The sequence below is a fragment of the Canis lupus genome, chromosome 2 (genome assembly GCF_011100685.1).
Source record: "Canis lupus familiaris isolate Mischka breed German Shepherd chromosome 2, alternate assembly UU_Cfam_GSD_1.0, whole genome shotgun sequence".
NCBI lineage: Eukaryota > Metazoa > Chordata > Mammalia > Carnivora > Canidae > Canis > Canis lupus.
In genome coordinates, this window is record NC_049223.1 from 34,183,266 (window position 1) to 34,197,703 (window position 14,438).

The 14,438-nt window shown below is 43.8% G+C and overlaps 1 protein-coding gene across 6 annotated transcripts in view; it reads left to right on the plus strand.

Moving 5' to 3' along the window:
* The window catches only part of PSD2 (pleckstrin and Sec7 domain containing 2), a 119,191-nt gene that overhangs the window by 94,359 nt on the left and 10,394 nt on the right, over nt 1-14,438 (plus strand). For 4 of the 6 annotated variants that reach the window (XM_038530310.1, XM_038530307.1, XM_038530308.1 and 1 more), the window contains exons 7-9: nt 951-1,063; nt 1,810-1,870; nt 12,616-12,706. In XM_038530310.1, the coding sequence (XP_038386238.1) occupies nt 951-1,063; nt 1,810-1,870; nt 12,616-12,706 (265 nt within the window). The remainder of the gene's footprint in view (nt 1-950; nt 1,064-1,809; nt 1,871-12,615; nt 12,707-14,438) is intronic. The other 2 variants (XM_038530305.1, XM_038530306.1) reach the window with 1 other exon arrangement.

The following is a 14,438-nucleotide window of genomic DNA, read 5'->3' on the forward strand; positions in this document are numbered from 1 at the left end:
AAGAGGTGTGCCTAGGCCCCATCTTCCAGCCCCTGTGGTTTTGGGATCAACTCCCAGAGTCCCTGAGAGCCAGTGGCTTTTGAAGTGGGCCAGAAGAGGAGGTCAGAGCTTGCCCAGGGGCATGGCACAGTGAAAGTGCCTGTCCTGTACAGGGTGTAAATCTGGTGTGGAAGGCAGGTGGGGGTGAGGTTGGAGGGACAGGAGGGAGGTGGGAATATGTTCTGGGAAGGCCAGAACATGAGATTCTTGGCTGTTATCCTGAGTGCTCTGGGGAGCCAATGATCGGTTTTAAGCAAGGGTGAGTCTCAACTGCATGTGTGTTCAGAAATGCCGCCTAGTGTCTTTAGGGAGGATGTACTGGGGAGGTGCAGTGGTGCACCTGTCTGGAGGCTGCTGTGAGTGTCCCAGGTATATGATGAGGGCAGAGGAGAGGAGGGTTTGAGATAAGGAGTGAAGAACAAGCCATTGAAACTTTGACAGTTCAGACTCGGGATGGGGGAAGAGTTAGGGAGGCCGGAGTGGGGGCCTGGGGCTCGGCTGGTGGCACATTCAGTGAGGAGCAGCAGTGACTGAGGAGGACAGCCTGAAGGGCAGGTGTGGCCAGAGAGGAGGGAGAGAGAAGTGGGCATTTATCCTGAACAAGAGCTGATGGCCTCGCCGAGGTGTTCATCTGTCTTTACTCTTCACACTCTGTCCCCTGCCTACGTTTTGGAGGGCATTGAGGGCTGAAATTCTAAAGCCCCCTAGCCTCCACCCTCTAGAAGCTGTCCTGGCAGCCAGGGTGTCCTCCTCAGCCCAGATGCTGGGGCAATGGAGCCCTGGGCCACTCCAGCGGGTTTATGTGGTACCTGAGGCTGGGGTGAGGGGTGGCAGGATTCCTGACCTGGGTGAGGATCATTACTGACTTAGGGACTCTAGGAGGTCTTCACCATCCTTGAATTGTCCTCCAGAACCTTCCTGAAGGCCTTCCCACTGATGGGGGAGACACAGGAGCGTGAGCGGGTCCTTACCCACTTCTCTCGCCGGTACTGTCAATGCAACCCAGAGGACAGCACCTCGGAAGGTACGCCCTCTGCCTGCCCTGCCTGCTGCTCCAGAGGGGCCCCAGCTTCCTCCTAGCCGCCCTCCCCTCACCCCGCCACCAATGACCACTTCTATCCTGCTCAGTAAACACGGAGTACAGGAACTAGGGCACATGAAATGGGGTCTGCTTGCTGGACCAGGTCCTTCCAAATGTCTTGCCTGTGGTCATTCTTTGTGCTTGGAAATCCTCTGTCCTAGATTTAGTCTTTTGCGCTTTTGTTCTCCCCAGTCCCCATTGCTAATGCTGATTTTTGGTGAGGTGAGAGTCCTGGTGTGGAGATCTGGGTGGAGGCCTCTTAGCCCATTTAGCGGCAGGACTTTAGCTGTGGCTGGACCCAAGTCCCAGGACATGGGGGATGAGGCCAGTTATTGGAGAAAACATGGGCCATGGTAGGGACATAGTCCAGGACCCAGAGCCACTCCCGGTTCTGAGTGTCAAGATGAGTCTGGTCACAGGAGGCAGGAGTGTGGTCTATAGCACGGCCAGGGTGCTCAGGTCCCCTCTGAAGGAGGGGTTGGTTCTGACCAGGGACAGGCAATGACTCTGGTGCTGAGGGTGGGGCAGTGAGCCTCTCACAGGTCCTGGGCCCCCAGGTGCATTTGGCTGGTGGCTGGCCCTTCCTATCTCCAAGACCTCTGGGTTGGCTCTGTTAGGAGACAGTTGGGTGGTGGGGTTTAGAGGAGGACTGGGTCCTCACACTGAGGGTGCCACCATCTCTGATTTAGATGGGATCCACACACTCACCTGTGCTCTGATGCTGCTCAACACGGACCTGCACGGACATGTGAGTTGGGGAGGCTGGACAGGGGCATGTGCTTTCACTGATCCCCCGCATTTGGTCCTGGGGCTTGCCCTTTCTCCCCTCTCCTGACACTTGCTTGCTGGCCATGGCTCCTTAAGTAGACTTGGGAGTTGGGCAACTTGGCTTCTAGACTTGGACCTATCTTAGTTTATCTACCTAAGACCCGCAGCAGTACAGTGAGAACAGCTGAGGCACAGGGCAATTAAGGTTTGCTAAATAAGATGTGCCCCTCCTCCCACAAGCTGTGTCGACTCCAGGCATTGCTAAAAGATCTCCTGTTCTTCCTCCTCCTGTCCTGCAAGTCTCAATGTGGACTGCTATAATGTCTTGCCCCAGGCAGCCCCTACCCAACGAATGGTAGGTCGCCCCCAAGAGGCATTCTTGTCACCCCTACCCACCACCGTGCAAACAGTGAAGTGACAAGTGTGAGCCCCAGGCTATGAGGCTATGCTGTCTCAGCCCTGGGCTTTCTCAGTATTGCTTGTGATTCAGTAACCCCTTCTTCTTTCCTACATCTGCTCCGGGGACCCCCACTCTTCGGGCTCCCTTGCCCTCCCTCAGGTGGTAAGTGTAGCTGGTGGTGTGCATGCCCTGTGAGCCTAGATACCCCCATCTCCATGTTCCCCCTCTGTGTTCCCATCACCTCATCCTCCCTACCCATCACAGCCCTGTCATTGCTGACTTAGAGGTGGCCAGAGCCCCTCTGCTGGGTTGGGGATCTTTCATCAACTCATGGGGACAACAGACCAGCAAGTCTGGTTCTGGAGTTAACTGGAAAAGCTCAGGGCATATAGAGTGAAGAAAGAGCTAGGACAGACCCAACTTCAGATCCTATCTTTGCCTCCATGTGGAAGTTCTGTGATGCTGGGCAAGACGCTGGGACTCTCTGGGTATCAGGTTCTGTGTCTTTGAGGTGGGTATAGTGATTTTCTGACAAGTGTCCTGGGGAGAACTGAGAGAATTAATACAACACTAAGTGTCAGGGTCTCCTCACTAACTCTCAAGTTCAGCATCATACACTTCCTGTGACTTAAGGAGATGGCGCTTAGCCCGTGGCCTGGCTGTAGTTCCTGCGAGCTCTCCAAGGGCCCTCAAAGGGAGCAGCTTTGCCTGGCTCTGTGCTTTTCCCCTTGCACTCTGCTGCTCTTTTGAGAGGAGTGCCAGGTGGATGTGGGCATCTCAGGAATGTGGGGCCTGCTAGGGCCCCCACGAACAGCCCTGGTCAGAGAGGGAGGCTGTAAAGGGGCTGGCAGAGGGGTGGGCACATGTTCTTCGGATGAACAATTTTAGTAGATGTCTCATGTGGGCTTGAAAAGAAAGTCCATTCTGTAGTTGTTGCTTGTCATGTTCTGTATGTGTAGATAAGGTCAAGTCTTTTCTTTGTGTTATGCAAGTCTTGTACATCCTTATTAATTTTTTTTATTGTGGTAAAATACACATCACATACCATTTAAACCATTTTAAAGTGTGCAATTTAGTGGAATTAAGGATATTCACATGGTGTGCAATCATTGCCACTCTGTATTTCCAAAACCTTTTCATCACTCCAGAAGGAACACTGTGCCCATTAGCAGTCCTGCCCCATTCTCTGCCTCATCCTCCTCCAGCCTCTGGCAACCATGAATTTGCTTTCTGTTTTTTGGGGGGTTTGCCTCTTCTGTGTATTGAATGTGAATTCAGCCATATAATTTGTGGCCTTTAGTGGCTACTTTGACTTTGCATATGTCTTCAAGGTTTGTCCATGTTCTAGCATATGTCAGTACTTCATTCCTTTTTTTTTTTTTTTTGAAGATTTTATTTATTTATTTATGAGAGACTCAGAGAGAGAGGCAGAGGGAGAAGCAGGCTCCCTGCAGGGAGCCCGATGTGGGACTTGATCTCCGGTCTCTAGGATCATGCCCTGGGCTGAAGGTGGCGCTAAACCGCTGAGCCACGCAGGCTGCCCCTACTTCATTCCTTTTTAGGACCAGATAACATTCCATTACATGGATATACCACATTTTGTTTATCCAGTTACCTGTTGATGGATATTTGGGTTGTTCAACCTCCTGGGTATTGTGAATCGTGCTGCTGTGAATATTTATGCAAACTTTTTTGTTTGAACACCTGTTTTTCAATTCCTAGGAATGGACTAGTCCCATCACATGCGGATTCTGAGCTTAACTTTTTGAGGAAGGGTGAAAATGTTTTCCCACTGCCAATGTGTGAGGGTTTCACTTTTTCCACAACCTCGTTAATACTTCTTTTCTTTCTTTTTTTTTTCTTTTCTTTTTTAATGATCAATGTCCTAGTGGGTATGAGGCAGTATCTTGTGTGGTTTCAATCTGCATTTCCCTGATGACTAGTGATGTTGGAGCATCTTCTCATGTTTTTTGTTAGCCATCTGTACATCTTCTTGGGAGAAATGTCTATTTGAGTACTTGGCCCATTTTTTTTGATTTAAAAAAGTTATTTAACAGTTGTTGTAAACAAACTTTTAAGTTGTGGTAAAATACATATAGCATAAAAGTTACCATCTTATATAGTTTAGTTCCATAGTGTTAAGTGTATCACATTACTGTGCAAGTAAGCTCCAGAACTTTTTCATCTTCCCAAACTGAAACTCTTTACAAAGTAAACAGCTGCTCCTCAATACCCTCCCCCCTCCCCCTTGTCTCGGGCAACTGCCATTCCTCTTGATGCTTCTGTGAATTTGACTATTCTAGATTCCTTAGACAAGAATAGAGAATTTATATATTTGTGACTGATTTATGCCACTTAGCATAACGTCCTCATGGTTCATCCATGTTGTAGTATGTGACAGAATTTCTTTCCTTTTTAAGGCTGAATAGTATTCCATTGCCTATATGTATCACATTTTCCTTATCCTTTCATCTGCTTATGGACATTTGCATTGTTTCTACCTTTTGGTTTTTGTGAATAATACTGCTATGGACTTATGGATATGCAGATATTTCTTTGAGGCTCTGCTTTAAATTCCATTTGGGTATATGCCCAGGAGTGGTATTGATGGATCCTATGGTGATATAATTTTTCACTTTCTGAAAAACAGCCATACTGTCTTCCATAGTCACCAACCCTTTTTATGTTCCCACCAGCAGTGCACACATTTTTCATTTCTCCACATCCTTGCCAGCACTTGTTTTCTGTGTTTTAATAGTAGCCATCTTAATGAGTGTGGAGTTATATCTCATTGTGGTTTTGATTTACATTTCCCAAATGATTAGTGATGTTGAATGTCTTTTCATGTGCTTTTTGATCATTTGTATATCTTTGGAGAAATGTCTATTTATTTTATTTATTTATTTTTTTTAGAAATGTCTATTTAAATCCTTTGAGGCACCTGCATGGTTTGGTTGGTTAAGCCTCTGACTGTTGGTTTCTACTCAGGTCATGATCTCAGGGTTGTGAGATAGAGCCCTGTACAGCTTTGTGCTCAGGAATCTGCTTGAGATTCTCTCCCTCTGCCCCTCCCCACTGCCCCCCGCCATGTTCTGTCTCTTTCTCAAATAAATAAATAATAAAATCTTAACTCCTTTGCTCATTTTTAAAAATTTTTTATTAATATTTTATTCATTTATTTGAGAGAAAGAGAGAGCATGAGCAGGGGGAGGGGCAGAGAGAAAAGAAGAAGCAGACTCCCCACTGAGCAAGGAACCTGACATGGGGCTCAATCCTAGGACCCTGGGATTATGACCTGAGCCCAAGGCAAATGCTTAACGTACTGAGCCACCCAGGCACCTCTATATTTTTATTTTTCAAATATTAAAAAAAAATTATCGTTTTTTTTTTCTTTTTAGAGAGCACATGCATGTGAGCTGGCACCAGCATGGTGCGGTGGGGGGGTGGGCACTGGGGGTGGAGGTAGGGGGAGAGAGAGAATCTTAAGGAGACTCCATACTGAGCATGGGGCTCAATCACACATGACCTGAGCCCAAATCAAGAGTCCCATACTTAACCAGCTGAACCACCCAGGCACCCCTTAAAGATTTTGTTTTTAAGTAATCTCCATACCTATCATGGGTTTGAACTCACAACTCTGGGATCCAAAGTCACATGCTCCAAACTGAGACAGCCAGGTGCCTGTCCTTGGCTCATTTTTAATTGAATTGTTTGTGTTTTGTTGTTGAGCTTATATACTTTGGATACTATACCCTTATCAGATACATGGTTAGTAGAAATTTTACCCATTCTGTGGGATATCTTTTTACTCTCTTGATATATCTTTTGATACACAGAAGTTGTTAATTTTGATGAAGTCCAATTTATCTTTTTTTCTCCCTTTTTGCTTGTGCTTTTGGTGTCGTTTAAGAAACCATTGCTAAATCCAAGGTTATGAAGATTTATTCTTCTTTTCTTTTTTTTTTTTTTTTAAATTTTTATTTATTTATGATAGTCACAGAGAGAGAGAGAGGCAGAGACACAGGCAGAGGGAGAAGCAGGCTCCATGCACCGGGAGCCCGATGTGGGATTCGATCCTGGGTCTCCAGGATCGCGCCCTAGGCCAAAGGCAGGCGCCAAACCGCTGCGCCACCCAGGGATCCCTTATTTTGTTTTCTAAGAGTTTTATGGTGTTGGCTATTATATTTAGATCTTTGGCTTGTTTTAATTTTTATATATGGAGTGACGTAAGTGTCCAGTTTCATTCCTTTGCTGTGAATATACAGTTGTCCGAACACCATTTGTTAAAGAGACTATTCTTTCCTCATTAGATGGTCTTGGACATATTAATTGTTCATAATATTACAATATGTAAATATAGTAATATACACTACTTAAACAGATGCAATGTTATTTGTCAAATTTTTCAGTAAAAGCCAGTCAATTGTCCATAGATGTATGGATTTAGGGATTCTTAATTTAGTGCTACTGATCTATATGTTTATTCTTATCCTGGTGCCTCTCTGTCTTGGTTATATAGGCCTTTAGTAAGTTTTGATATCAGGAAGTGTGAGTCTTCTAACTTTGTTCTTTTTTTTTTTTAAGATTTTATTTATTTATTCATGATAGTCACACACACAGAGAGAGAGGCAGAGACACAGGCAGAGGGAGAAGCAGGCTCCATGCAGGGAGCTCGACGCGGGATTCGATCCCGGGTCTCCAGGATCGTGCCCTGGGCCAAAGGCAGGCGCTAAACCGCTGCGCCACCCAGGGATCCCCTAACTTTGTTCTTTTCCAAGGTTGTTTTGGGTATCGGGAACCCTTACAATTATATATGAATTTGAGTATAAGGTTTTACACATCTACAAAAAAGGCAATTGAGATTTTGATAGGGATTGCATTAAATCTATGGATCAGTTTGGGAGTATTACCATTGTAGCTAAATTAAGTTTTCCAATCCATGAACACCAGATATCTTTCTATTTATTTAGGTCTTTAATTTCTTTTAGCAATCTTCGGTAGTTTTCAGCATACAAACCTTTTCTCTCTTTGGTTAGATTTATTTCCAAGTTTTTTATTCTTTTTGATGTTATTGTAAATTAAATTTGGTAAATGAAATTGTTTTTTAATAATAAATTTATTTTTTATTGGTGTTCAATTTGCCAACATACAGAATAACACCCAGTGCTCATCCCGTCAAGTGCCCCCCTCAGTGCCAGCCACCCAGTCACCCCCACCCCCCGCCCTCCTCCCCTTCCCCCACCCCTAGTTCGTTTCCCAGAGTTAGTTTTTTTTTTTTTTTTTTTTTTTTTTTTTTATTTATGATAGTCACACACATAGAGAGAGAGAGAGGCAGAGACACAGGCAGAGGGAGAAGCAGGCTCCACGCACCGGGAGCCCGACGTGGGACTCGATCCCGAGTCTCCAGGATCGCGCCCCGGGCCAAAGGCAGGCGCCAAACCGCTGCGCCACCCAGGGATCCCGTTTCCCAGAGTTAGGAGTCTTCCATGTTCTGTCTTCCTTTCTGATATTTCCCACCCATTTCTTCTCCCTTCCCCTCTATTCCCTTTCACTATTTGAAATTGTTTCCTTAATTTCAGTTTATGATCATTCTTTACTAACATCGATTTTTATGTGCTTGTATTCTTTTTTAAAAATATTTTATTTATTTATTCATGAGAGACACACAGAGAGAGGCAGAGACACAGGCAGAGGGAGAAGCAGGCTCCATGCCAGGAGCCCGATGTGGGATTTGATTCCGGGACTCCAGGATCACGCCCTGGGCCAAAGGCAGGCGCTAAACCACTGAGCCACACAGGGATCCCTGCTTATCTTGTATTCTGCAACTTTGCTGAATGTGTTTATTTTTTGGTGTATCTTTTAGGATTTTCTATACACAAGGTCATGTCATTTGTGACTAGAGAGGTTTACTTCTTCCTTTTTATTTGGATGGCTTTTACTGCTTTTGCTTGCCTAATTGTTCTGTCTAGAACTTCCAGAACAATTCGGAATAGAAATGGGGAAAGTGGCATGCTTGTCTTTTCCTAATCTCCAGAGGAAAGCTTTCAGTCTTTCACCATTGAGTGTGATGTTACTGTGAGTTTTTCATAAATGCCTTTTATCATACTGAGGAAGTTCTCTTTTATTCCTAGTTTGTTCAGTGTTTTTTTTTTTTTATCATGAAAGGAAGTGTTGAATTTTGTGAAATGATTTTTCTGCATCAATTGGGATGAATATGTGGTTTTTTTTTTCTCCCTTTATTCTATTAATGTGGTGTATTACATTGTTAGAATTCTGTATGTTCAACCACCCTTGCATTACTGGGATACATTCCATTTGGACATGGTATATAATCCTTCAAAATGCTGCTGGATTCTGTTTGCTGGCATTTTGTTGAGGTTTTTTTGCATTTATATTCCCAAGGGATATTATTATGTGGTTTTCTTATGACATCTTTTTCTGGTTTTGTTATTAAGGTAATGCTGGCCTTATAGAATGAGTTAGGAAGTTTTCCCTCTTTGTCAATTTTTTTGGAAGAGTTTGAGGAATGTTGGTGTTAATTTTTCTTTAAATGTTTGGTAAAGTTTACTACTGAAGCCATCTTGCTTTGGGCATTTCTTTTGTAAGGTTTTTGATTCTTGGTTCAATCTTTTTACTTCTTATACATCTATTCAGATTTCCTATTTCTGTTTGAGCATTTTTAATAGTCTGTGTGTTTCTAGGAATTTGTCTATTTTATCTGATTGTTGTTAACGAATTGTTTAGTATATTTGTTCTGTTACTGAGAGCAGTGTTCAAATTTCCTTTTTTTTTTTTTTTTTTTTTTAAAGATTTTATTTATTTATTTATTTATGAGAGGCAGAGACACAGGCAAAGGGAGAAGCAGGCTCCATGCAGGGAGCCTGACGTGGGACTCAATCCCAGGTCTCCAGGATCAGGCCCTGGGCTGAAGGTGGCGCTAAACCGCTGAGCCACCTGGGCTGCCCCAGTGTTCAGATTTTCAACCAAGATTGTGAATGTGTCTTTCTCCTTTTGGTTCTGACAATTTTTGTCACTGTGTTATTAGGTGTATACACATTTAGGATGTTTATATCATCTGGTAGATTGGCCCTTATATTACTATGAAATTTCTCTTCTTCTCTCTAGTAAGACTTGTCTTCAAGTCTATTTTGCCAGATATTAGTGAGTTATACTGGAGTTCTTTTGTTAGTGTTTGCATGTATATCTCTTTCCATCCTTTGTAAGATTTCTGTCCCCTTCTATTTAAGAGGTATGTCTTCTATGATATACTTAAAAAAATCAAGTCTGATAATCTTTGCCTCTTAATTTGACCATTTAATGGATTACTAATATAATTAAATTTAAACATACCAGGATATAATTTGTTTTCTCTGGCTTATCAGCTCTATGTTCCTTTTTTTCTCCTTTCTTGCCTACTTTTGGATTATTCAAGTATTTTTTTTTTTTTTTTAGAATTTCCTTTTATCCCATTAACCTGTTAGTTGTTCATTCTGTCAGAATTCTTTTTGTTATTTGCAGTATGCAACCTAACTTATTAATGTACTTTTCCAGTTCCTGGGGTACCTTAAAACACTTTAATTCCATTTCTCCATTTATTGCCCTCTCAGCTTATGTATTACCATTATCATCTTTTTTTTTTTTAGATTTTATTTATTTATTCATAAAGACGCAGAGAGAGAGGCAGAGACACAGGCAGAGGGAGAAGCAGGCTCCATGCAGAGAGCCTGATGTGGGACTCAATCCAGGGTCTCCAGGATCACGTCCTGGGCTGCAGGCCACACTAAACTGCTGCGCCACCGGGGCTGCCCCTGTTATCATCTTTTAAACTATTAGACTTTCTCTATACTTTATTGCCCAGAAAACTAATTAAATAACCTACTTTTCTCCCTCCCTCCCTCCCTCCCTCCCTCCCTCCCTCCCTCCCTCCCTCCCTCCCTCCCTCCCTCCCTCCTTCCTTCCTTCCTTCCCTCCCTCCCTCCCTCTCTCCCTCCCTCCTTCCCCCTCCCCCTCCACACTCAGTGTGGAACACAGCACAACCTTGAGACCTTGAACTCACAACCATGAGATGAAGACCTGAGCTGAGATCAAGAGTTAGACACTCAACCAATTGAGCTATGCAGGTGCCCTTCCCCAGAAAACTTTATCATTGTTTTATACAATCAATATTCATTTAGATTTAGCCATCCTTTTTGTGCTCTTTATTCCTTTCTGCCTCTTCATACTTCCATCTGGGATAATTTTCCTTCTGCCAGAAGAAGTCCATTTAGTATTTTCTTTCTTAATTTCAATACTTGTATTGAAGTGTGACTGAGGTGTCTCCCCAGGACCTGTTGTCCTTGATGGGCCCTGAGCCTAATTTTTGTTCTCCAGTCCTACTGACTGCTCAGTTGCTCTGCCTTTGGGCTGCTGCTTGTGAACTGGCAAATGCTCTAAGTAGGAAAGCTGCTCCTTCTTGGGCTCATGCCTCCATGCTTTTTACAGAATCCTTACCCTGGAAGTCCTCACTGCTCTTAAAATTTTCCAGTGCCTTCACACAATGTTTTATTTTTCAATTTTAAAAAATTGTTTATTTATTTATTTATTTATTTATTTATTTATTTATTAGAGAGGAAGACAGCATGAGTGGAATGAGGGGCAGAGGGAGAAGCAGACTCCCTGCTGAGCAGGAAGACCAATGTAGGGCTCAATCCTGGGATTCTGGGATCATGATCTGAACTGAAGGCAGACACTTAACCATCTTGAGCCACCCAGCCACCCACCCACACAGATATTTTTATATTTTGACCAGCAATTGTTTGTTAGGAAGATTAATTTGCAACAAGATAGCCTGTCATTTCTAGGAGTGAAATTATTGCCTGGTTATCTTTTGATTTTGGACTCCTGATTAGTGGCTGGGGAATGTGCAGTGTGTGGAACCCAGACATTAATGCCTTATATCCTGCTATAATGAATGAATACATAAGTGGCTGCATATGTAGAAACATAAATACACATAAACATATGAAACATACTATATCAAGGCACATGTAAGATCCTGTCTTCTTAACCTTTTGGAAAGGTGTAGAAAATTCTCCCTTGTCAGCTACTTATAAAGCCCTATATCCTTGTTTCCTGGATTATTTTCTGTAGTATGTGAATGTCCCATTTAACATTAATAGATTATCCTTGTTAAAATGGTGACAAGATCAATGAGTTTGGGAAGCTGTACATGGGATCCTTCATTTGGAGACTGTCAACACACAAAAGCATATTAAAGACTCTGAAACATGTAAATTTATTTGATTATGAAATCTTTGTGGGACAATACCTATTCCCATCCATAGGTAAGTCTTGGTAAACACTGTCTTATAGATGACCTAAATCCACAAAATCCTACACCAATAGGTATCTGGTATTCAAGGGTCTTTGTCTTCATAAAGGTGAAGTGCCACCCAGTGTGTCATCAGACATGGATGTTGCAAGAAGAATCCGAAAGTGTGCACATCAGGTGTTGGGTTTGGAGGGCTGGAGCCCCTCTGCTCTTCTGTGGTTTAAAAAAGGCAGAATTTGGGGTACAATCATTCCCAGCTCTTTGTGCCTCCTGGAGTGAGATCATCTGCTTGGGTTCCCTTGATTCCAGCCCAGCTCAGCATGGGGTACCCATGTGTATTGGTGGAAATTGATTTTTGATTCTCTTAAGACCAACCTCTCCCTCACTTCACCTACCTCTTGGAGGTCTTGCCGCCCCTCTGTACAGGTGAGAGGGTGAGACAGTTGTGACGGAATACACAGAGCTTCTGCTCAGCAGCCAAGAGGCCTGGGTTCAAGTCCTGGTGCTGTGTGACCTTGGGAGAGTTAACCATGGAGTAGCGGGTGAGAGCATGGGCTTTGGTGTCAGATACACTCAGCCCTTCCACTTCCTTCCTGTGTGATCATGGGCACGTCACTTCACCTTCCTATTCCTCAGTTTCCTTATCTGTCAAATGGGGATAATAGTAATACCTACCTCACCTTCTCTTTGTTTTGAGAAGGAAATAAAATAATGCATGTTAAGTACAATACCTAGAGCATACTAGAGACCTGGCAAATGTCAGTTTTTATGTTATTTAATCCAACCTGACTCCATCTGGGCTTGAGGAAAACTCCAGCTTCTCATGATGCTTGAGGATCAGATAGAATCTTGAAAGTGAAAAAGAGTCTTGTAAACTCTTGGACACAATGGGAACTAGGCAGTATTTCTTGTTACTGCCCTTGATGCTGCCTTGTCCCTTCTGGCTGGGCAGGGCGGGGTGTGGGGACTATACCAGCCTCCATCCCTACTCTCAGGCAGAACCATTTCTCCATTACAGAACATTGGCAAGAAGATGTCCTGCCAGCAGTTCATTGCCAACTTGGACCAGCTGAATGATGGCCAGGACTTTGCCAAAGACCTGCTGAAGGTAAAACCTATTAAGGGTTCCCACATCCCCAGCTGTACCTGGAGTGGGTACAGAGGAGAGAGGTCTCTGCTTCACTAAATCCTGACAGTCTAAATTTAGAAAAAAAAATCTCTATTCCAGGGGCGCCTGGGTGGCTCAATTGGTGAGGTGTCCGACTCTTGATTTTTGGCTCAGGTCATGATCTCAGGGTTGTGAGATTGAGCCCCACTTTGGGCTCTGCACTCAGAGGAGAGTCTCTTTGAGACCTCCCCCCCTCTCTCCCTTTGCCTCTCCCGCCCTCTCAAATAAATAAATAAATAAATCTTTGAAAAAATAATCTCCGTACCCAACATGGGGCTCGAACTCATGATTCCAAGATCAAGAGTCCCAGACTCTAGTCACTGAGCCATCCACACCCCTTCAACAGTCTATATTTTTAATACTGGGGTCAGAGCCACCAGACTTTGGGACAGAGTTAGTGACCATCCAGTTAAACACTGACTGCTATGTATTCCCTGAGTTATGTAGAAGGGTAGACTTTATGAGATTTGTTTTTAACACTCCATTATCTTCATTGCTGTCACAGTGATCCTTAAAACTACCAACAGTTGTCATAGCTGCCACTGCCATCACCATTACCTTATCAGTACCTTCACCTTCACCACAACTGTCACTGTCATCACCACAGAGAAAAACCCACCCATTTCTCCAACATTATCAGGAATTAAGGGATTCTAGTTTTCTCCTGAGGCTGAAGCCCAGGCGGGAACTCAGGCCTTTTAAGCCTTGTCAGTTCTCTGCCTTGGAGGAAGAGGAGCAGGTTTTTTTTGGGGGTAAGTGATGAGTTCAGTTTTACTATTTTTAAAGATTTATTTGAGAGAGACAGGCAGACAGAGAGGGAAGGGCAGAGGGAGAGGGAGAATCTGTGCTGAGTGTGGAGCCGAATGTGGAGCTTAATCTCAAGACCCTGAGATCATGATCTGAGCTGAAATCAAGAGTAGAACGCTTAACCTTAAGATTGAGCTACTCAAAAGTGAGTTTAATTTTAGATAGTAGGTTTGAAGGATATGGTGATACCAGGTAGGCAGTGGGATAGTGAGTCTGGAGGTAAAAAAAAAAAATAGAACATTGTCTCTATTACTCTTCTTACCATAATTATCTTCTTCACCATCAACAAGGGCTTGTTAAGAATGTATTTGTGAGATCAAATAATCCCAGTCCCAACACCTACCTACCTACTTCTCCCCATCTACCCATCCACCCATTTAATTGAGCTCCCATGGCACCCATCCCTTTATCCATTCACCTACCCAGAAACTCATTCCCCTGCCCCAACACCCACCCATTCACCCATCATCCACACATATACCTTCTACACCCTTGAACGCTCACCCATCCACTCATTTCCCCACCCAGCCACCTACCCACTAACCTATCTACCCAACTCATCCTCAAATCTATCTATCCATTCATCTAAACATATACTTACCCATCTCTTATTCATTCACCCATCCAACAAACAACTGTGAATCAAACACTCATTTTGCCCCACTGGCTGAAAAGGTGCTTCCTCACTGCATACACATTACTAGAGGTAGATGGAGATTTCTTTGATTCCTTTTTTTTTTTTGTAAGATTTTATTTATTCATGAGAGACACACAGGCAGAGAGGCAGGCAGAGGGAGAAGCAGGCTCCATGCAGAGAGCCCAACGCAGGACTTGATCCTGGGTTTCCAGGATCACGCCCTGGGAC